Source organism: Nannospalax galili, unplaced genomic scaffold, assembly GCF_000622305.1.
Source record: "Nannospalax galili isolate Female #2095 unplaced genomic scaffold, S.galili_v1.0 scaffold199, whole genome shotgun sequence".
Lineage (NCBI taxonomy): Eukaryota > Metazoa > Chordata > Mammalia > Rodentia > Spalacidae > Nannospalax > Nannospalax galili.
In genome coordinates this window covers 745,555-770,827 of record NW_008343559.1, presented here as the reverse complement: position 1 = coordinate 770,827, position 25,273 = coordinate 745,555, and the positions used below count along the sequence as shown (strand labels likewise).

Sequence of the window (25,273 nt, the reverse complement as noted above, 5' to 3'; positions counted from 1 at the left end):
ATAAATAAAAAAAAATTTAAAAATAAACATAATTAAATTCCTCCACAACAAACTTATACTATGTACTTCACAAAAGATTCCTCTCAATATAATAAACAGATACCCTAAGAGACCTGTAATTGAAAAGGTCTATCCCAATTCTTAAAGTTCTTTATTATAGGCAAATAGAATTTCTGCCTGTTTTCTATTTCCCTTAAGTAGATAATAGGTCTATTTTAGTTTTAATTTCTGGTACTATGAGAAAAAGGAATAAAAGTATTCTTTAGTGATAATCACATAGCACAATTTGCAGCTGCACAGATGTGGCAAAAAAGACAAAAAACCCACACCAATAATGTGATAAAATAAATATCATTTCTCAATAGATTTTAATCTCATTTTAACCACTAGAGGGCAATCTTGACATTTAATTTCTGATCCCTTAGTGGCTCAATTTTAGAAATACCAAACAGTAAAACTGAAAATGACTAAGTTAATTCTGTAATAACTTAATTTCAGTACTTACCAAGAAATAATTACCATGTCATTTTATAAACCATATGATTTAGTAGGTAGGAAAACATACAGTAATGGTCAAAAGGGTATTTCTGCCTTAGAAGCTGAACAAAAGCAGAGCTAAAACAAGAGATTCTCTCAAAATTCTTGCTCAGCTTTTTTAATATTAATGGACTTACGTTTTAAGTGTTCCAGATGTCATTAGTTCAGTCACTAAAACAATGCACTTTTTTCCTTTTACTGTGGATTCCCAGGAATCATAGAATCGAACAATATTGGGATGTTGAAGGCCCTTTAGCATTTCAGCCTCTTCTTTGAATCTTTGCCTTTCAGACTTTGTTAACTTTCGATCCTAAAAATGAAAAACCAAAATAATGTGATTTAGAATGATAAAACACAAATCACACAGCTGTATTAAGATGCTAAATAAAACAGACATGATAGCATATATCTGCAATCTCAACACTAAGGAAGACTCATGATACAGAGGATTCTAAGTTTGAGAACCTGTCTCCAAAAAAATAATTAAATAAAAAATAAAATATTCTAAATATGTAGTAAGTCATGGTAAACAGCACTGAAATGAATAGGATATTAATAACAATCATTTGTATGCCTTAAGAATATGAGAACAGACTACATAGGTACTTAAGAAAATTAGAGTATAGGGCTAGAGAGATGGCTGCTCCTGCAGAGGACTGGGGTCCAGTTCCCAGCACTCACATGGTGACTAACAACCATCTATAACTCCAGTTCTAGGGGAATCCAACACTGTCTTCTGGACTCTGTGGGCACCAGGCAGGCACATGGTGCACATGCATACATGCAGGCAAAACATGTACACATAAAATAAAAATAAGTCTTTCACTCCCCATCCCTGAAAAAAGGAAAGAAAACTGGAATACAAAATCATGCTTGAAATGATTTTAGTTATCATTACTATTAATATGTATTGAAAAAACAAACTAATTTTGTAAAATGAAGCTAACTTTTAAATTCCATAATCAGTTGCCAATTGTTAAAAACAGGCAATTAATGTCCTGGAATGGACATGGGTTTTGAAGGCAAAAAGATATTTAAAAAAAAATTTTTTTTCAGATTTATTTTCATTTTATGTGCATGTTTTGCCTACATATATGTAAGTGCACTCATGTTATGCAATACCCAGAGGGACCAGAAGAGGGCGGCAGATCCCTTGGAACTTGAGTTAAAGATAGTTGCTAGCAGTCATTGTGGGTACTGGGAATTGAACCCAGGTCCTCTACAAGAGCAGCCAGTCCTCTTAACTACTGAGCCATCTCTCTAGCCCCGGCAAAAAAGATCTTAATAATAACTAAAGTCTTTTTTTTGTTGTCTTTTCTTGAGACAGTGTCTCCCTGTAGGCCCAGCTGGCCTAGAACTCACTACATAGACAAGGCTGGCTTGAACCCACAGAGATCTGCCTGCCTCTGCCTCCCGAGTGCTGGATTTAAAGGTGTGTGCCACCATACCCGACTAATAACAAAGTTCTATCTTTGCACTACTTAGAATTTTCTTTGTGAATATACAATATTACCTACCAAGTCTGTTATCAGAATTAATTTAGTAAGAATGCTTTTATTGCATGTTTACAGTTCTTGGTACCAGACCTCCATCGGTGTAGCATCTCTGATCTCAGCAGGCAGCCAGAGAATGCAGAGTTCTGGCCTCCTTCAGGCAAAGGGCCTGAGAACGGAGGGGACTGCCTAAGAGCCCCCGGATCCTGCCTCCATGTGGTGGATTCATCCTACTGCAGAGATCCTTGGACATCCACGTTTGTTGCTGCTCTTTTCACAATAGCTAGCTAAGAAATGGAACAACCTAAGTGTCCCTCAACTGACAAGTGGATAATGAAAATGTGGTACATTTACACAATTTCTTTACGCAGCAGTAAAGAAAGATGAAATCATGAAATTTGCAGGTAAATGGATGGAACTAGAAACTGTTGTACTAAGTGAAGTAACAGACTCAGAAAAACAATGTTTGTTCTCCCTCATCTGTGGATCCTAGCATCAAATCCTTATATGTGAGTATAATCAGATGTAACTGCAGGAGCCAGGAATATGGAAAGGAACCAGGGAGGTAAAGGGAAAAAAGGAACCTCAGAGAGGAACAGTGGGAGACAAGTTTTACCAAGGGGGAAATGCTTAAAATGGGAGTATTTAAATGGGAGGGGGAGAGGAAGGGTTATATTAGGAACTATGCGGATAAAGGGGAAGATGGAGCTCAAGAGAAGGGGGAATCATAGGAGACAGGTATTATCAAGGGGAAAATGGGGAAAATTGGGGTACTTTAACTGGAGAAGGAGGGAGGAATAGAGAGGGAGAGAGAGGTGAGCTAAATAATACCTAGGTGGTATGAAAAACCAGAGGGAAATAGAACTCACACCAAGGGATATCCAGGTACACAAAACTGACTCACTAGGCCTTGATGACAAAATGCATGAAGTCCTGTGGGCAGACTATGGGGGGGATGCTGTAGGGAAGGGGGGGTAAATATGATTAAGGCATATTGTATAAAATCCACAAAATTAAATAAAAGATATTTTTAAAAGTCACACACACACACACACACACACAGACGAAAGTTTTTGGTACCTGAAAGGAGCCAGTTTATTTCCTATCTGAGAAGAATGGAGAAAGCATTCAATTTGTTTTTGTGCCTTGACAACATCCATATATACAAATTCTGAATTGTTCTATGAATTAAAATGGAAACCATCTCTATATATGCATGGAATATATCCTTTAGTGAAATATTCCCAGCATGAAGCAAAATAATGTCTGTCATACTGTTAAATGATTTAACATTACACATTTAATTTAAAGTCCCCTATGTAACAACACTGCACTCCCCATCCTTATTATCCTTGAATCAACACTATCCTGAATTTGGATCTATCATAACAACATGGGTTTTTACATACTGCATGAAATTTTTGAATATATCACAATTTATATATTACTACTAAGGAATCTTTAGGTTCTTCCTCAAATTTGTTGCTACCCTAATACTGCAATAAAGTTGCAGTATTTATACATACAACTATTTATAGGATAATGTTCTTAATGTAGGTAGGGTCCACAAACTCATTTAAGATATACAAATTTAGGGCTGAGTGTGGTGACACACACCTTTAATGCCAGTATTCAGGAGGTAGAGGCAGGTGGATCTCTGTGGGTTTGAGGTCAGCCTGGTCTACACAGCAAGTTTCAGGCCAGCCAGGACTACATAGTGAGAACCTGTCTCCGCAAAACATTAAAAAAAGACTTATGAATTTGCATGAAAATAAATGCTAATTTTCATCAATTTTATTTTCTTCCCTTGTTTTTTTTTTTTTTTTTGGTCTTTTTGAGACAGGGTCTCCCTAAGCCCCAGCTGGCCTGAAACTCTCTATGTAGACCAGGCTGGCCTTGAACTCACAAAGATCTGCCTGCCTCTGCCTCTGCTGCAATTAAAGGTGTGCGCCACCATGCCCAGCTCAATTTTCATCAATTTTAAATAAAACATTTCCTTCAATTATGAATATAAACACCTAATAACATTCTGCATGATCTATAATTTTTTGTCACCAACAGACTTAATCATGTAACAAATAGAACTCCCTACGTAGACAGACTAGTCTTGATCTCACAAAGATCTGCCTGCTCCCAAGTGCTAGGACTAAAAGGCATCACCACCATGCCCAGCCTCCCATGTGTTTCTGTTACGGTCTAAATAATTCACATTATGATGATATTAGGAAGTATAGGTCTTTTAAGTGATGACTTTTTATGCTTGAGGAAACAAGTTAATCCCTTCAGTCCTTTCTACCATGTGAGGATGAAGCAAGAACTAGACACTCTGAGGCAGAGTAAATTTCCACCAGGCATGGAACCTGCTGGCCACTTGACCTAGAACTTCCCAGTTTTTGGAACTGTGAAAAAATGGATTTCTATTATTTATACATTAACTCCATCTAAGTTTTGTTATAGCAGCCTAAATGGTCTAGACACTTCCTGGTATATGAAGATTACCCCTGCTTTTGAATGTTCAGCAGCACGTGGTAGGTATCACACATTAACTTTGTCAATTTAGTGAATGTGAATCATTTTGATGCTTACTTTGTTACTGTCAGTAATATGTTTGAACAACTTTTTCTTTACTCCTCTGAGAGGCTCTTAGTATGTAGCCCAGGAGAACTTCAAACTTGTAGTCCTGCTTCAGGCTCCCAAATACTGGAATTATAGGTGTGCACCATCAATGCTTACAACCATGTTTAACGCCAAAATTTCCAAAGTATTTGTATCTAAATTGGGAAAACTGTCAATTACTATCTTCTGAATAATATAATCTCCCTTCATCTGTCATTCTCTTCTTTATAAGATTATATATATAGGAATGTATACATGTGTGCATGAGACCTTATATTACTACTGTCTAACTTCCTCATATTTTCATTTCTTTGCTACTTAACTCAGATCTAGTATGCTTTTCATTCATTTTCTTTTCAGTTATTACAACTGCCTGGCTTGCCATCTCTTTTTACTACAATTAATTGAATTTTGAGACTTAAGGGGAAGGATAAAAAGGACATGCCAGAGTCTGACTCTGCTCCAGATAGAAGGGGTAGATGAACATAAAGCAGATGCTTCCAAATAAACATACAATTAAGTCTGAGATATAGATGGGGTATAGGAGGGACATGTACCAGATATCCATAAAGAACATAAAACAAAGAGGTCAAGCTAGGCACAGTGGTAGCATGCCTGTAATATCAGCACTCAAGATTGACAGTCTGGGAGGTAGAGAGATGGCTCAGCAATTAAGAGCACTGGCTGCTCTTGCAGAGGACCTACGTTTGGTTTCCAGCACCCACATGGCAGCTAAGAACCTTCCATAACCCACTGAGTCCGGGGGACTCAATGCTCTCTTCTGACCTCTGCAGGTATTACATACATTCACATACATACACATTTTAAAAAAAAAGATTGACAGTCTCAGTGTATGCTAATGAGAACCTGTTTGAAAACAAAACAAAAAATCACAACAACATACAAAACAGAACAGCACAGTACAGCACAACAACTCTACTGTGTCAAACAGATTTCCAAAGTATCCACTGGGAGGTGTGAGAAAGGAAAAAAGTCACCACTCCTATTTCCTACTCTCCCCACTAGTATCAAAAGCAAAACTAAGTGCTGGATAAAAGAGTTGTCCTTCTGACTTCCACCCCCACATTAACACAAAAATACATACATACATACATACATACATAAATATATACATAAATGTAATTAAAGCTGAACTAGGTATAGTGGCACATGTTAATAATCCCAGTGCTTGAGAGGCTGAGTTAGAAGGATGGTCAGTCAATGCTATACAGTGAGACCCTAACTCAAAGAAATATACAAAAATCTAATAGAAAAGAGGTAGAGGAGGCAGGGTGGGAAGTAGTGGGAACATACTCCTAACATACTAAGAGAGGATTCTCCAGGGCTGGAGGATAACACACCAGTTGAAAGCACTGGCTGCTCTTACAGAAGACCCAGATTAGGTTCCCAGCACTCACATGGTAGCTAACAACCACCTGCAATTCCAGTTCCAGGGGATCTGATGCCTTCTTTCTGCTCTCTGAGAGCACTACATACATGTAGTACACTTATATACATTCAGGAAAACACTCATTAAAAAAAATTTGTTAAAGATCAAAAAAAAAAAGAGGTTTCGCTAATCACCTCTCTCACAAAACCCAATACTTTGAAGGAGATTTATCCTTTCTCATTCAGCAATAATCCTACACATTTTGAAGGAGTCATAATAATCAGTTTAATTGCAATAGGTCTCCCCTCTCCTAACCTCCAGTTCATTTCTGTGTTTTCCCACATTGTCTTTGGAACTTCTTCCTCCTCAGGATCTTGCTCTACCTCTGAATTTTCACTGCAAAACTAGCTTCTCTAAGCACCACAAAACTCTTTCATTGTGTTAGTGACAGGGCTCACACTTATCACCAGGTCTGACTGCCTCAGTTTAATCTCCAGGACTCACATGGTAGAAAGAGAACTAATTTTCACAAGTTGTCCTTTGACCTCCACATACATACCTACCTTTCCACAAAAATAACTTTAAAAAAAAAAGCAAAAAACAAAACAAAAAAAAACCCTCTTTCCACATCCTTTTTTACTTTATTCCAACCAAAAGCTTTGCCCTTTTATCCACAAAGTCACCTACTCTCTCCATTGGGATTCATGATTCATGGTAACAGTTACTATTTCTTGGCTATCTATGTATGAGCTTCCCAAAGAATAGTAAAGGCACAAAGTCAAAGTAGCTGAGGCCAGATGATTGAGGAAGGTGGTATTTTTCACTTACTATTTAATTTCAGTTAGGAGGATAAAGAGTTTCATTCAAGTAACAGGACTACAGGTGTGTGCCACCTCAGCTGGCTTAGAATATACTTAAACTGCCAGGCGTGGTGGCATAATTGGGAGGCAGAGGCAGGCGATCTCTGTGAGTTGGAGGCCAGCCTGGTCTACATGGTGAATTCCAGGCCAGCTGGGGCTACAGGGAGACCTTGTTTCAAAAAAAGACAGACAGACAGACAGACAGACAAATAAATAAAATGAAGAAAGAAAGAAAGAAAGAAAGAAAGAAAGAAAGAAAGAAAGAAAGAAAGAAAGAAAGAATATACTTAAACTTACTGTCAGGCATGGTAGCTTAGACTTGCAATACTAGCACTTGGAAGGCTGAGGCAGGAAGATCTTGAATTTGAGACTAGCCTGGGTTATAGACATAACTAGTGTCCATTTACTTTTCCCACTCTGGGTTTTAGTCTCTTCTTTAGTCTCCAGTATTAAGACTAGAGATTACCCTTATATCAATGCAAGCTCAGATATAAAACTGAAAGGGTAAGGTGTTTGTTGTTGTTTTTTTTTTTGTTTTTTTTTGTTTTTTTTTTTTAGACAGGGTCTCCCTGTAGCCCCAGCTGTCCTGGAACTCTCTCTATGTAGACCAGGCTGGCCTTGAACTCGCAGAGATCCACCTGCCTCTGCCTCCCAAGCGCTGGGATTAAAGATGTGTACCACCATGCTTGGCTTCTGTTGTTTTCTTAAAAAAATAAAAAAAGAAAAGAAATTAAGAAAACCACATTCCTTCTCATTCTGTAATACGTTTCTCTGTGTCTTTACCACATATGTAATGGAAGACTTGGGGGGAGGGGATGGGGCACACTTCTCTTACCTTTGGTGGGCTTTCTTATTAAGATCTTCCACCTCACCTCCCTGCTCCAAGGGATTCCTCTTTCAGCCTATCTTCCCTAATTCCTTACTCTGGCTCTATTCAGACTGCTTCTAAATTCCCAGTAGACATTTAAACCAATAGCTTCTTCAGGTGTCCAAGAGAAAGAAATTTCCCAGCTGCATTATTTGATATATAAGGGAAATTAGTAATTTTAAATAGATACCTTCTCATAATCTAAACCAACAATAGGGCAATATGTAGCATTCCAAAGGAGTCTCTACTAGAAGCATTCTAAATAACCAGAATAAATTTGAACTGGGTATACTAAAAAGGCTTGTTTTCTTTCATAGCATGGCCTGGCTACAATACCAACTAGGAAAACCAGGAAACCTGAACTTTCAATGACTCATTAAGCTATGACACTATTATTACAACTACATTTATTTCATAAAATGTTAAGAAAATGATTAGGGCCCCCTTCTGTCTGGACCTTCATGGTCTGCTACTGGGATCTAAAGCTGAGAGGTGACAGCTGAGTATGGCTAATACTGAAATCTTAGAAGCTAATACTGAAATCTTAGAAGATTCCCTCTAGCAGCACTTATGGTCCTCCCTCTAAATATGCCTGAATTCATAAACTCTAAGGGGGAGGACACTAATGACCCATGATCTATTTTCAATTCAGAGACAACAACAACTCTTTTGCAGAGTGATCCCAAGTTATATCCCTTTTGGGGAGTTCAAAGAGTCTAATATCTATTAGTACCACGAGAAATAGGACTACTATCAGCCAGACAAAGGAAACATGTCCTATAAGACATGCCAGGTGGTCTGATGAAGGAACTATATTAGGATGCTTGTCTCCTCTATGACAGATCTGGCCAAATGTGGGGGAAAAGAGAAGGTTCTCAGAGCACTTGGATAAAATAATTCAGGAATTTTAAAAATTTACCCTCTTTGGTTTAAGTGAGGAAATTTACATGTCTTATTGTCCATTAGTACAGTGGAGAAAAAAAAAAACAAAGGATTGTGGGGCAGGTTAATAGCACACCGGTGCAACAGCAGCATTTCCAATCCTGGTATCTATCAAGTTAGGGAAATTCCACCCTGAACTCTAATTGAAAATTCCAGAGAGGCAATCAAAATTGGAAGGAGTAACCATATTATCTGCCTTATAGAAGGGATGAAAAGATATGTAACCAAGTCTGTTAGTTATGATGACATCTGTGAAGTTACTTAAAATGAGAAAATTCTGTCTTCTTCCACTGAGGCCCTTAAAAAGTACACTAATGCCCTGAGTCACCAGAAGGGCATTCCTAGGGGTGCAGTCTATAATTTAGGTGGCCCCAAATATCAGACAGAATCTTCAAAAATCATGGGGCCTCAAAGACCAACAATAGACTTTTAGAATTGTTAATAATAGAGACAGAACAAAAGAAGCAAAGAAGTCCTCGGAGATAAACTAAAGCCTGAATGGTTAGTTGCTGCTTTGAGTCCCATGCTGCACTCGGGATGTTCACCAAGACTCTGCATTAGGAAAGCAGAGGCAAGAAAGTCCTGGTTAGAACCACTACCATGCCAAGCTTCTGGAAAGGCATCCACCCCCTTGCCCCGCCCCCGAACAATGGAAAGGAAAAAAATCAATTTTCGGGAAAGGGGCTGACAGTTCCCTACCCTCTGCAACAAATGGGATAATGGGTCACTGGGAAAAAAAAAATATGTCCCCAATTCTAAAGTAAGATATAAAGATGAAAAAAAAAAAAAAAAAAAAAAAAAGGAAATGGAACAGAAGTGACGGCCTCTTATCCAGGAATTGAAAAAAAGCCTCTTGCCAACAGAGAAGAAATCCAGCATAATTAGCAATTCCTTAAGGCATTTTTCCCTTCCTAGGTGTAAACCTGAAATTTTCAAAGAATCTTACCAGAGATCCCATTTATAGGGAAAGGATGTATACTAAACAACTTCTGCAACCTTAGTGGTTTCTGGTTTTACCTTATCAGATTATAATTCCATCCAAGGCATCTTCAGAGCCATCCTATAATCTCACCAAGAGAAGAAAAAGGAAAAAAATAATAAAAACTAAAAAAAAAACAAACCCACAAATGTTTCTTAATTTGAGTCACCAAATTGGTAAGACAATTAATTATGGCTCTTCCCTTGAGGATCCATATCAACATTTGGGTATGTCTTACTTTCTGTGACTTGGAGAATGCCAAACCCATACCTTTGTGTGAGTATATTCTTTCAACTCCTTTTTTCCTAATCCTCATGCTTAAGCCTTTATTAAAATAGCTTTACGGTTAGCAAGATGGCTAAGTGGATGAAGGTACTTGCCACAGACGTCTGATGATCTGAATTCGATTGCCAGACCCACAAAAAAAGTGGAAGAAGAGAACCAGCTCCAGAGTTGTCCTCTGACCTCCACATATGCACAGGACCATGTGCACTCGAACACATACACATAAACAGTAAATTTTTAAAAATAATGATAAAACCTCCAATTCTGCTTCATCATACCAATTAGGTCAGAAATCCTTTTATACATCAAAGCCAATAATCCCAGTTTGACCTGAGTCAAGGTACCTTAAAGCTTAGGAGAACTCTGATGAAGGTTAACAGTGAGGAACTGGGTCTGCCTATAAGCTGAATATACTTATGAGCCAACAACAACAACAACAACAACAACAACAACAACAACAAACCCCTCAAATACATCTTTAAGAAAAAAAACTACCTCTGGGCCAGGAGTGGCAAGTGAATGCCTGTAACCCGAGACACTGGAAGTCTGGGGTAGGAGGATTCTGAGTTTGAGGCCAGCTTAGGCTTCCTAATGTCTCAACACAAAACAAAACAAAACAAAACAAAACAAAACAAAACAAAACAAAAACAAAACCGGGGCTGGAAAGATAGCTCACTTGGTGGTTAAAGTAAGCTCAGTGGGATGAGTTGAGTTCCCAGCATCCACATCAGGCAGCTTGTGAATTCCAGCTCCAGGGGGACCCAATGTCCTCTTTTGAATTCTGTGAGTACCCAGACATGTCACTGTCGAGCTCGCTCACACACTCTCTCTCTCTCTACTCTCTCTCTCTCTCTCTCTCTCTCTCTCTCTCTCACACACACACACACACACACACAAAACTGGCAACAAAGGGCTGGAGAGATGGCTCAGCAGTTAAGAGCAGTGGCTGTTCTTGCAGAAGACCTGGGTTTGGTTCCTAGCAAGCACATGGCAGCTAACAACTGTCCACAACTCCTGGTCCAGGGGATCCAACGATGGCATTGTATGCACAACGGTGAACTTACATACATGCAGGCAAAGCACTCATACAAGTAAAATAAAAATAATTTAAACAAAACAAAACAAAACAAAACAGTACTAACTATAAATGCATGAAAGTCAAAGTACTTTTGGAAATAGAACCATTCCAATTCTTTTAGTTACATTTTTACTGACATAAATTTCATCTTCTTGAAAAATTAAAAAAAAAGTTTGGTACAATATGCCCAATTTCATTGTTTCTTTAAAAATTACTTCATTTAGGGCTGAAGAGATGGCTCAGTTGTTAAGAGTATTGGCTACTTTTGGAAAAAACCTGGGCTCAGTTCCCAGCACCCACGTGGCAGTTAACAACTGTTACTCTAACTCCAGTTCCAGGAGATCTAATGACTTCTTTTGACCTCCATTAGCACTGCACAACACAGGTGCACTTAACATATATACAGGCAATACACTCTTACACATAAAAATAAAATTTACTTAATTTGAAAAATTAAGGGGAAAAAAAGCAGCCAGCAAGATGGCACAGCAAGTAAAGTGCTTGCCATGCAAGCCTGGCTACCTGAGTCTGATCCCTGGGATCCACATGATGGAAGGAGAGAACTGGCTCCCTAAGTTGCCCTCTGACCTTCACATATGTGCTGTGGCACACACATCTCCCATCTCAACAAAATAAATGTAACTTTAAAAAATTTTTTAAAGAAATAATTTCATTTTGAACATCCTCTAATAGACTCTGTTATTTTCAGTTACTTTTTTTCTAAAATATTAATTTATTCTTCTGGGGGCCTTTAACTGGCTCCAGAAGCAACCCTTCCCAACCAACTTGCAGCTGAAACAGTGAGGCTGGTTTTCACTAATTAAAACTTTATAAACCTCTCTCTATATATAGAGGTTTATATATATATATTATAATATATATAATATACTATTATTATATATATATTTTATATTTGGTAATGTTCAAAGTCGTACTGCTAAATTAAGACTCCACATGGTAAGTCTACATATCAAAATATGGGTGAGGTGTCTGGAATTCTTTGATTAAAATATTTAGGTCAATATTAGAGTCCTCCCTCCTTATCACTTGTATACCACACTGACTTAGCAAAGACCTAAGCATCCATTCTATCTTAAAAAAAAAAAGTATTACTAATTGATGTTGTATATTGATACAAAAACAAAACCTATCAGAAAATATGGCAGTTTGAATTAAAACGCTGCTTTCCAATACAGTATGGATTTCAGTTACTGTTTACAGAAAAAAATTAAGGAAGTCATCTGTATTTTATAATGAATCATAATTTTTTGAGTCTGGCGCATTCCTCTCATTGGCCTACAATGTATAATAGCAATTTTAAAGTGACCCAAATATGTTAACTCTTACTATAGGTAATTTATTCTTCTTGATAATATCAGAATTAAGAGATTAAAAGGCCTTAAAGAAGTAGGCAAATAACTACTAAAGCAAAATGATTCTCATGCACAAACTTGAAACTTAAAAACTCTTGCATTGAAATACAATATAAAAATTACTCTTGATTTTTTTGTAGCCAGCCCTACAGATTAAATTGCTGGTGTAGATTTCCTTATTACCTTCCACCGTGTTATCGCTGAGCTGGAACAGAGTCTATCCCACAGAGAATTTACATTAGTTGAGTTTTTCCTCAATAGGTAAAATATGCTAATTGCAGGGGAATAAGGTATCATGTCCCTTGCATCTCATGTCCCTTAGAACCTTCTAAGAATTATTCTGAAAAAGTACCAGTTTCCTAAGATTTTTTTTTTTAAGTCTCTATGGAAACAACATAACCTGGCTTTGCTAAGTCTCTCTCTGTTCCCTTCTCACTATAGCTTATTTTTATTTTCTATTTATTACAACGAAAGGAAATCTACTTACAAGGAATACAGCTTTCTCAAAACAGATGTGTGTTAATTTATAGTTTCTATTCACTAAGTTACCTGCACTTAATCTCCAAATCTGGACCATGTGTAAATTGGAGCCTAAGTGATTCTCTGCACCCATCTTTGTTGAGGAAAAAAACCCACATAAGATTCCATACTATCTAAAACTTGGTTTACAGAAAGCTTTAAGGTAATGATAAACTGTAACTGATACATAAAATATCTGAACCACAAAAAGAACTATTTCTATTTGAAAATTAAAAACTATGTGGTGGTTTGAATGAAAATGTCCCCCATAGGCTCCAAGTATTTGGACATTTTTGTCCCCAGATGATTTACCTGAGTCCATTTTGGACTGTGGACTTTTGAATAGTATTGAGACTGATAATGACTATGGGGAAGTTTAAAGTTGGACTAAATGCATTTTGCCATTTTATATGATCATGAGCCTATAGGGGCCAGGGGGTGGAATGTGGTGGTTTGAATGAAAATGTCCCCCATAAGCTCCAAGTGTTTGGTCATTGTGTCCTCAGGTAATGGTGCTGTTTTAGGAGGTTTTAGAAGGTATGGCTATCCTGGAGGAAGCATGTCACTGGGGGTGGGCTTAGGGAGTCCTTAAGCCTTGCCGATCTCCAGCTGCTCTCTTGCTTCCTGTGCCTGTGTGCTAATGTGAGAGCTTAGCTTCTGCTGCTCCTGCTCCAGCCACCTCCAGCCATCATGCCTCCCTGCCATGACGGACTGTAATTCCCCTGGAATCATAAGCTCAAATAAACTCTTCCTTCTATAAACTGCTTGGATCAGTGTTTTTATCACAGCAACAGAAAAGTGACTAATACTAACTATTTTCACTAAATGACTTACAGTAGCAAACAATACCTAGCCATTCCCATAAATCTGAAGATGGTGGTTGTTGGGGGTGTTTATGGGGGTATGAACATGGGTGTGTGCATGTATACTTCAACTTTCTAAAGCCGTAAAGATGAGAAGAGAACCAGAGAATGTGAAGATGGATGAGGAAATGACAAGTCTTGCTTATAATAGAAGGGAAAAGTAGTACTTCAACAAATGGCACACATGGGAGGAAAGTTTCCAACTTTCTTCCTTCTCTTTTTAAAATGGGAATGGTCACCAAAGAGAGGCCAATATAACAGAAATGATTGAATTCAAGACAAATTTAGTATACAAAAACAGGATGTGTTGCTAGGTATGGTGGCACACCCCTTTTATCCCAGTATTTGGGAGGCAAAAGCAGAGCAATCTGTCAGTTTGAGGCCAACCTGGATTACATAGTGAGTTCTGGGTCAGCCAGGGCTACATAGTGAGACCCTCTTTCAAAACAAAATAAAACAAAAACACCACAAACCTCATTCTCATTCATTCACTCTCTCTCTGAGTGTGTGTGTGTGTGTGTGTGTGTGTGTGTGTGTGTGTGTGTGTGTGTGTCTGTATTGGGTTTCATTATGCATGATAAAGCACTGATTTACAAGCTGGGTGTGGTGGCACTCGCCTTTAGTCCCAGTACTCAGTAGGCAGAGGCAGGCAGATCTCTTATCAGTTTAAGTCCAGACTGTCTATATAGTGAATTCCAGCCAGCTGGGGCTACAGGAAGACCCTGCTTCAAAAAACGAAAAGATCAAAAGAGGAAGGAGTCTGAGCCCTTAGAGATGGTTCATAATGTGATCCTAACATTTAAGAGGATGAGGCAGGTGACAGGGAGTTCTGTCCAGCCTGAACTACATAGCAAAGACTATCTTTTTTTTTTTTCAGGTTTATTATTTTTATGTGTATGCCTGTATTGCCTGGATGTAGGTAAGTGCACCCGTGTTGTGCAATGTCCACGGAGGTCAGAAGAGGCTGTGGGATCCCCTGGGACTGGAGTTATGGACGTTGTTAGCTGCCATATGGGTGCCAGGATTTGAACCCGGTCTTCTGCAAGAACAACCAGTGTTCTTAACCACTGAGCCATCTCCCCAGCCCCAGCAAAGACCATCTTGAAAAACCAAAAGAAGTTGGAGGAAATCTATTTTTGAAGAGTACGTACTTCCAACACACAAATAATGTACTCCCCGGAAAAAGAGAAAAATGAAGTGGAAATTATCCAAGAATTAAAATATTTTTCTATGCAGAAAAATGTTATCTACAAGCATCTATTTACCAACCCCAAACAGTGAATCATGAAGAAAAGGTAAAGCCAAAAAGAAAATCCAAAATGAAAAGAGAGAAGCCTATTCTTGCCAACTGGCAACTCCCAGAAGACATCTACCACCCCAGCACACCTGGCTTTTATACACTGAGTTATTCTACCTCCCCAGCCCGATACCTGGATAAGGAAGAAAAGTGTAATTTAAAAAATCCTACACAGATTGAGATTGTTTTAAAATGGGGGGGGGGGGCACGTAGGAGGATGGTTCAGCAGGTAATGGCACTTGCTGCCAAACTTGATGACCTCAGTTTTCATCCCTAGGACTCACACAGTAGGAGAAAACAGACTGCTAGGGGTTGTCCTCTGATCTCCACATTTGTGCTGTGGCAAGCATATGAGAGCATAAGAGAGAGAGAGAGAGAGAGAGAGAGAGAGAGAGAGAGAGAGAGAGAGAGAGGCAAACACAAATAAATTGATAAATGTGGTTCAAAGAGAAGAACCCACGTGGTGGAAAGAAAACAAACTATTGCAAATTGTTCCCTTACCTCTATACATGCACTGTGGCACGTCATGTACCCTCACACAAATAGACAAAACTAGTAACAGTATCACTAATATGACTTGATTTAAATAGCTTATAAACAGCTAGGATGAAAAACAATATGGCAACCAATGGAAATGGAAAAAAATACCTAGAAAGACACTGTAGTGGTTTGAATGAGAATGCCCCCCACAGGCCCAAGTATTTAAACGCTTTATTCCTAGTTGATGGTGCTGTTTTGGGAGGTTTAGGAGGTACAGCCTTGCTGGAAGAATATCACTGAAGGTGGGTGTTCAGAATTTATAGCCATGTCTCATTTCCAGTTCTCTCTCTGCTTCCTACTTGAAGATGTGAGCTCCTGGCTTTCTGCTCCACCTGCTTCCAGCCATACCTCCTATGTCATCATGGACTCTTATCCCTTGGGAACTGTAAGCTCAATAAACTCCTCCTCCTATAAGTAGCTTTGGTCACGGTGTTTGTCACAGAAACAGAAAAGTAACTAATGCAGGCACAAATTATAAAAACTGACTCAACAATTTAAAAAATCAAAATGGACCTATTAACAAGTAAAAATATTAAATTAGAATCTTTCATAATGAAAATTCCAGGTCTGGATGGATTCACTGATTAATTCTACCAAACAACTTAAGAATTAACATAAACTCTTCATAAATTCTTCTAAAAAACCAAGAGAATTCTGAGACCAAGTTTTAACCTAATATCACAATCAGATTATAAAAAAAAAAAGAGGAAAGAAGCTGGGCATGGTGGTGCACACCTTTAGTCCCAGCACTCAGGAGGCTGAGGCAGGAGGATCTCTGTGAGTTTAAGGCCAGCCTGGTCTACATAGTGAGTTCCAGGCCAGCTGGGGCTACAGGGAGACCATGTCTCAAAAAGACCAAAAAAAAGAGGAAAGAGGTCTGGTGAGATGGTTCTGAAGGTAATAGGACTTGGTATTCAGTTCCCAGCACCCAGGTGGAAGGTTGTAACTGCCTATAACTCCAGGTCCAGGGGATCCAAGGCCCTCTTCTGGTCTCTGAAGGCATCAGATATGCATGTGGTGCATATGCATACATGCAAAACACTCATACACATAAAACAAAAATCAAGGAGAAAGAGGGAGCGGAGGAGGAGGAAGAGGGGGAGGAAGAGGAAGGAGGAAGCATCGGTAGCAGGAGGCTAAAGAACAGTATCTCACTATCACAAAAATCTTTACCAACAAGGTTCTATCCTCAGTAACAAGGTGGGGGGAAAAATACAAGAAAACCCAATCTAGTAAAAAAATAGAATTCTTTCTCATGCCCATAAAGAAGTTTTCTTAGGAGTACAAGATTGGTTCCACAAATATAACACATAAGTACAAAGATACTGTCATTGTCTTAATAAAGAAAAATAATTAAATAAAATTCAATAATACTTTATGATAAAAGCATACAATAAACTCAGAAAAAGAAACTTCTTCAGTGTGATAATAGGCACCTAAGAAACATGCCACTGCTCCACCACCATCACCCCACAGCTGACAACATGCTTCTCTCAAAATAAAAATAAAAGGCTAAGTTAGGGATGTCTGCTTTAGCTACTTGTATTTAACATTGTCCTGGAGGTTTAAGCAAGGTTAACTGGGAACTAGGGTATGGGGAGATTTATTGTTTTGTGGAAAGAGGAAAAAAAACACTCTAGTTGAGCATGATAGCACACACCTGTAATTCCAGTAATCAGGAAGCAATAGGCTCAGGAAATTAACACCAGATTTAGGTACATAGTGAGTTCAAGTTCAGCCTGAGCTATATGAGACTGTTTATAAAGTAACAAAACACAACAAGAACAAAAATATCCAAGAAATCTCCAAATACTCCTAGAGCTAATAATTCAGCAAGGCTGCAAAACGTTAAGACCAATACTGAAAATTAACTTTATTTCTATACTTGAGAAAACAAAAACAGGAAAAAAGAACTTTGCATGTACCTAACTTCAGCTGTTAGGAAAAATATATAATCACCTGTTTCTAAGAATGAACATTTTACAGAGCTTGGTTATAATTAGCCATGGCAGAAAATAAAATTCATATATCCACTATATTTTCATTTTGTAGCAAATACTTACAATTTGCTTAATTAATTTAAAAAAAAAAAAAAAAGGATCTGGCTTCAGGCTAAGGCAAAAGAATCATGTGTTGAGGTAGCTATTCCAGAGACTGAGGCATGAAAATTGCAAATTCAAGGCCTGCCTGGGCTATCACCTAGTAAGTTCAAAGCCAATTTGGAAAATTCAATGAGACCCTGTATCTAAATAAAACTAAAAAGAAATTGGTGATAATAGCTTAATGGCAGAGTATTTGCTTAGCAAATGTAAGGCCTTGGATTCAATATTCAGCACTTAAAAGAATAAAAAATTTAAAAGGGGAGGAAGTCTGAATATGATTAGAGTACATTGTATAAAATTCTGGAATCGAGAAAAATAATTAATTAAAAAGTTAGAAGCAGGCAAAGAAAAAAAAAATTCAAGACCAGCCTGACTTACATATCAATACCCTACCTGGAAAAACAGAAAACAAAAAGGTTTGGTTTTTGTTTTATACTAAGAAAGAAATGCTTTTCAGAGTATGTTATAAAGTCCCTCCCCCCACTTTATGAAATGGAACAGAAAATATAGCTCTGCATTAGTACGAAAAATATTTTGTGAAACTTCAGGCTTTTTACATATGCATGTACTGGTTCGCAGTTATAAAAGTTAAAATCCTACTACAAAATCATCTACCTACAGTAAACCATACTATAAATTCAAATAATTGGAAGAACTGCAGAAATAAGATTGAATCAAAGCAAAATTTCTTCTTGATTATGAAAGAATATGAAGTATATTTAAGGTAAAGACCTAAAGTTGATTGGCTCTTTCAACTCTACTACCATTCACTTGACTTAATTGTGAATCATTCTTCTATAGTTTGCATTAGAATCAAGATTAGGCTATAGAAAACCACTTTAGCATTTAAATGGGAATTCTGAGTCTCTTATTTTGGTTTCTAATAACTAAAGCAAATTGTATCCTACTACATGTGACCACTTTCCAAAGTACTAGTATACCAGATTAATGACCATGCCAGTCATCCCATTAAAAAGCTTTTTCTGGTTAGTTACTTGGTACTTAGCTTTTTATGGCACTTTTCTTTTCACATTATGCTCAGTAGTGCATGCAACACACTACATTGAGGAATGCAACACACTTGTTTAGGAATGCATAGCCATGGTCATAATATAACTGAAAATTTCCTTTCTATATTGCTTAAATTTAGAAGCAAAATACTACAAAACTTAACTGAATCATTCTACAATTTTGTGATTTGTATTATACTTCACTATTAAAATATAAAAGGTTTCATTCAAAAGAGTAAAACTTTAGAAGCACCTATAAAATTCCTCCTTTTCATTACCTAATAAATCTTCAGTAATAACTGAATCAGTAAAAAGAAACATACAAAGATTGAAGTTAAAATTGAATTTAAGGCAGGTCATATAACACCTGCAACATCAGCACTAGGGAGGCATGAGTTTGAGGCCTGCCTAAACTACAGTGATTTCAAGGCCAACACTGGTTCCATAGTGGGATTGTCTCAAAGAGCCAAATCAATACATAAAATTGAATTAGAAAAAGATTATCTTGGGGCTGGAGAGATGACCCAGTGGTTAAGAAAACTGGTTGTTCTTGCAGAAGACCTAGGTTCAAATCCTAGCACCCATATGGCAGCTAAGAACTGTCCGTTAACTCCAGTCCCAGGGGATCTGAGAGCCTCTTCTGACCTCCATGGGCATTGCACAACACGGGTGCACTTACATACATGTAGGCAATGCACACATACACATAAAAATAATAAATAAAATATAAAAAAAGATTACCTCTTTATAAAGGACGAAGGATGGATTATCATATTACTGTAAGAGCAAGGATGTATTACTATGTCTTTAGTAATATTCATAGTAAACATAACATTACATGCAAAAGGACCCCTCCAAAATATTTCCAATTAGTTCTATAAAGAACATTAACTGTTCATTAAGTCGTTCTATCAATGATTATCAACAAAATTCCAAATCTAGGAGAATGCTCAGTATCAAGAATGGCAGAGATACTGTCTTAGGATGACCAGTCAACTAGTGAAATATATAAATTTCAAAAAAGCAAGAGAAAAGGACTTGGGTTCTGAGTCCTTTGCATCCAAAGAGACAAAATGTCTTACATGTCTCAAACTTGCAATATACATATATCATAGACATTTTTAAAAATGTGTATTTGTTATCATTAGAGTGTGGTGTGTGTGTGTGTGCGCACGCGCGCGAGTACATGCATGGTGCTCATGTGAGAGTATATACCAGTGTGCATGTGTAGATCAGAAGACAATTTTGTGGAGTCAGTTCTCTCCTTCCACTTTGATGTGGGTTCTAGGAATGGAACTCAGGATGCCAGATTGTGCCATGAGCACCTTTTCCCACACTGAGCCATCTTGCCAACCCAAGACATTTTAATTTTTTAAACTTTGGGGTTTTTTGAGGCAGGATCTCACTAAAACTCGATATATAAACCAGGCTGGCCTTGAACTCATAGAGGTCTGCCTGCTTCCATCTGTTGGGATTAAAGGTGTACATCACCACCCCCAGCACCAAAACATTTTCTTAGCTACACTATTTTTAATCCATAGTCCAGTCAATTCACAAAAGGGCTGTGTGAATTTTAGAAAATTAAGGAGAAAGGTATTTATTAAGTGTGCATGTGGGTCAGAGAGATAGCTTGGTGATTAAGAGCACTTGCTGTTGCTTTGCAAAGGACCCAGGTTTGATTCCCAACACCTACATGGCAGCTCCATCACATTTCTGGCCTCTATGGACACTGCATACACACCAGGTACACAGGCAAAACACTTATACATATAAAAATAAATAAATAAATAAACAAACCCATCTTTAAAAGTGTGTGTTTATATTAAACTCACAATAACATACCTAAGTTACCTTCCTAACACAATTCTAAATATGAATACAAAATTTACTTGCATATCAAATATAAGAGCTGCCAAAGTTCACATCTACTCAAAAATACAACTAAGTTGAACATAGTGGCACATGCTTGCAATTTTAGCACTCTGGAGGCTGAGGCAGGAGGATGACAACTTTGAGAGTAGCCTGGGACACATGGCAAGCTCCCCTCCAAAAAATAAACCCTGCAAATTTTTATTCCCCAAACACTAATTCCCCTTTACTGTTTTAACCCTCAGTTCTAAGATACTCAGGTATGTATTTTGTATTTCCTAGTAATACCATATTTTGTTAGTATCTTTACAATCTTACTTCACCCCCAGACCTCATGATGTCTATTGGTATTCACCATGATATCAGAAAGTAAATACTTGTGCTACTAGATTGCTAAAAGTATTATTCAGAATTAAAAATTTTTGTTCTAGAGTTTACAAAAATGTACCTAGAGTTTTTTCTTCAAATCTTTCACTTTTTTTCCACACTCTGATAAATCTTCTTAAGGGCCAGGCACATACCTCTAATCCCAGCATCTGGGAAGTTAAGGAAGGAAGATTAGACATTCAAGGCCAACCTCTACTACAAGGCACTGTCTCAAACACAACAAACAAAAATATTTTCTTTAAAAATGTATGACTCGTGGGCAGCAGATCAGTGACAGAGAACTTGCCTACTATGCACAAAGTCCTGGGGTTCAATTCCCAGGAACACACACACACACACACACACACACACACACACACACACACACACGCACGCACGCACGCACAGAGTCATATCCCATATTAGTATCTCTTCTAGTAAGTCATTCACAATCCTAAGCTCTAATGATGAGTGTTCCCACAATGGGTATTTCCTTTTGATTTCTAGAAATCATTTCTCAAAGACATTGTTGCTTTGGATTTGTTATAAATTCAGTCAACCTGAGAGGAAGGTATGAAGCCTTCCCCTTGATCCTGAGAACACACAGCCTCCTCTATTATTAACATGCTTCACTAGAGTGGTACATGTGCTACAATTAATGTATGAATCACTCTTACTTACCTATACTTAGCTCTAGTTCAAGATTCTAGCAAGCCACTATTAATACAAAGTAATATAAGCACCTGACTGACAAAATTATTTTATCTCTCACAAAGAAACAAATCAGATTCTTGAACTAGGTAAAAAACCCCACGATGCAGACTGGTTTATCAAATGAGATTAGCAACTATCATTTAAAAAAAAAAATCTAACTACTGGGGATTGAATCTCATGCATGCTAAGCAAGCACTCTTACCACTGAGTTAGAGTCCAAGTAACTAAAAGTAACACTACATTCCATTCTGGAATGAGATGCCAAATGCACATAATCAAGAATAGTTATAAGGGTCCAGTAGATAATTTAGTACAATCTTATCTTTAACATTTCTGAATACCCAACTCTGTGTGACTAGGTCTTTTATAAACATTACACAATAATTAGGACTCAGTGTTCTGGCTTAATTGTCTATATTTCACATTCTCACTTACAGATCCTCATTTTTTCTTTTACTACCTCTTGCAAGTCCTTGGAAAACCATACAATGTGACTTATCTCCCAAAGTGCAGCCCAACTAAAAATGTCATGAAAAGCAGACAGTGAGACCTAATTTTAACGACACATATTTAGGATGCCAAATCAAACTCCAGATTAAACACTGAAAATTTATCATGTTGATCTTTAGTCCACAAACAAGTTCAACTAGTAGTTTTAATGTACACTAACAAGGTAATTGCTGTAAAGTTAAGAGAAGCATGATCAACCTTTAAAATGAGAGTGGAAAAAAAATGTAACCAAAAAGATCTGGGCTCAACTATCACCAACTTCTACTATTTGCTGGTTGTGGTCTTGGCAAATTATATTTCAGTCTCTTTATCTCTAAAATGACATTGACTACTTAGATATGTCATAACTATTAAATGAGAATATACAGTGAGACCGCTCAGCAGGTAAAAGCACTTGCTGTGCAAACCTGCTGACAGGAATTCAGATCCTCAAAACTAATATTTTTTTAAAGCCAGATGGGCTGGGCAGGGTGGCACAAGCCTTTAATCCCAGCACTGGGGAGGCAGAGGCAGACGGGACTGTGAGATGGAACAGTGAGTTCCAGGGCAGCTGGGGCTACAAGGAGATCCTGTTTTAAAACACTTTTTTTTTTCTTTTTTTTTTTTTTGAGACAGGGTCTCCCAGTAGCCTCAGCTGGCCTTGAACTCACAGAGATCCACCTACCTCTGCCTCCTGAGTGCTGGGATTAAAGGCATGTGCCAAAAAAACATTATTTTTAAAAAGCAGAAAACTTACTAACTTTAGAAGATTCACTAGATGTCAATGAAAAAGATTTTTAAAAATCAGAATTAAACCGGGTGTGGTGGCACACGCCTCTAATCCCAGCAATCAGGAGGCAGAGGCAGGTGGATCTCTGTGAGTTCAAGGCCAGCCTGGTCTACATAGTGAGTTCCAGGACAGCTGGGGCTACAGGGAGACCCTGTGTCAAAAAGACCAAAAAAAATCAGAATTAAATAACTATATAAATTAATGACTTAAGAGCGCTGTGCTATTGGCACCTAATCTTTGCATTTACAGGTGCCATAGCATGGCAAGTCTAGCCTAAGCAACATAACTAAGACCTTAACCTCAAAAACATAAACTGATAGTAATAAAGAGTAATAGGAGTAAAGGTATATCTCAGTAGTAGAACATTTGCCTAACGTGCAAAAACCTGTATTGATCCCCAGCACCACAAAAAACAATAAAAACAAAACAAATAGCATTGGGAATGGAGAGATGGCTCAGCAGTTAAGAGCATCTTCTACTCTAGTAGAAGTCTGGGGTTTGATTCAGATGGCTCACAGTTGCCTGTACCTCTGGCTCCAGGGCATCCAATAAAACCTTTGGCCTCTGCAGATACCCAGACTCACTTGCACATACCCACATGTCGCATGCACATACACATAATTACAAATAAAAATAAAATTCAGAAAACAGCATTGAAAAATATTTTCAGATGGGCTGCCAAGATAGCTCAGTGGGTATAAAGCCTGATGACCTGAGTTTGATCCCCAGAACCCACATGGTAGAAAGAAAAGAACCAACTCCTGGGCATGCAGGCATGGCATCCCAGGTCCTGCAGCTGCCCCAGCAGGACGTGTGGGCTGTGCTCACTGGCAGCTGGTACCATGTCCCTGAGCACAGCAAGTTCAGGAACAGCTGCCACCTCTACCTGTGGCTATTCCTGCTGCTGCTGCCCCTGACCTTACACCCAAGAACTTAAAACATGACTCTGATAAGATGATGTCTCATCAGTTGTTTCTCCTGGCTATGGAGGAAGATGTGAAAATAGCAGACACAAAACAAAGCCAAACAGATCCTTGATCATGAAAAAGAAAACAATTTATCTGCCTCCTTGAGCAAAAATGCAAAAGTGGTTTCCTCCAATATTGATGCCCCTTCACAGAGAAATTCAAGTTGGCAAGTGACTGTTGCTCTGTTTGCTGCACAGAAGCCAAAATGCTTTCTTAAACACAAGTATAATCATGTGTACAGAGTGATAGAGACAAGAAAATAGTATGAACCAACGTAGTTGAAATTATGAGCCCTCTGGCGAGCTGGAGCTGTTGTTCCCTCCACTCCCATCCATGAGCCTGGAGCTGTGGTCCCTCCACTCCCATCCATGAGCCTGGAGCTGTTGTTCTCTCCACTCCCATCCATGAGCCTGGAGCTGTGGTCACGGCCGCGAGCCATGGTTCTACATTCATCTGGTGGTGGGCTGATTTCGGGGCAGAGTGGAGGATGGAGGACTTCCCAATGTAGGGCAGCAGTTTCAGCCTTCTCTGAGTGGCTGTATTTCCCACAACCCCCTTCCCCAGGTCCCAGGTTGCACATGGCAGTGGCTTTGCCTCTTTATTGGGCTTATGATGGGGACAGGGGGGGTTTCTGTCACTTGCAGATTCTAGTCTTGGGAGGACTGATTATCAAAAATGGACTTCCCACCTCCCTTGATGGTCAACTATGTGGGTACATGTGGTCCTGGGCACCCAGGCCTTGACGCTGGACCTCTCCCATTCCCAGCACCAAGGGGTTTGCTATCATTTTTCTATTACTCTTCTACAGCCCCCATTCTCAGGCTCCAAGAGGTTTTCCGTCATTTTTCTACTATTCTTTTCAGCCCCAGTGTGCCTTTACCTGTGCCCTACAGAAAATGTAAAACACCTAACTGACCATCTAGAGATAAAAATCAGAGTCTGGGAAGTTAAAATTAAAAAAAAAAAAAAACTGAATTAAACTATATTTAAAAAAATTAAGGGACTTGATAGCTCTGTGAGAAAGCAAAATGTAGCCTTCAACAACAGATATTGTCACCGTGTATTTTAAGAACCTCCAAAATGGCTCCTCTAGGTAAATTTATCTCTGCTAGTCATTATTTGCCCCTGACATATTCTTTCATTTTTCTTATTTGTGTGTGAGAATGTATGTGCTGAGGGTCAAACCTAGGATTTTATGTATGCTAAGTACACACTCTAACCACTGAGCTATACCCATATTAAAATATTTTTAGAATGAAATTAATTTCTCTTGGCCATAAAAATAAAACATGTGGGGGCTGGAGAGATGGCTCAGCAATTAAGAG

The 25,273-nt window shown here is 38.3% G+C and overlaps 2 protein-coding genes across 13 annotated transcripts in view; one reads left to right on the top strand and one right to left on the bottom strand.

The window, feature by feature from the left end:
• The window catches only part of Wnk1 (WNK lysine deficient protein kinase 1), a 154,745-nt gene that overhangs the window by 108,939 nt on the left and 20,533 nt on the right, over positions 1-25,273 (bottom strand). For all 12 annotated transcript variants that reach the window (XM_008839737.3, XM_008839729.3, XM_029566775.1 and 9 more), the window contains exon 2: positions 675-847. In XM_008839737.3, coding sequence (XP_008837959.1) covers positions 675-847 — 173 coding nt within the window. The remainder of the gene's footprint in view (positions 1-674; positions 848-25,273) is intronic.
• LOC108491164 (pecanex-like protein 2) lies at positions 23,756-23,917 on the top strand. Its single transcript, XM_017799806.1, has one exon. It carries the CDS (start codon positions 23,756-23,758, stop codon positions 23,915-23,917), a length of 162 nt encoding a protein of 53 aa, XP_017655295.1.

Excerpts from the sequence above, each read along its gene's own strand:
- LOC108491164 (XM_017799806.1), top strand. The coding sequence starts at position 23,756 with ATGGCATCCCAGGTCCTGCAGCTGCCCCAGCAGGACGTGTGGGCTGTG.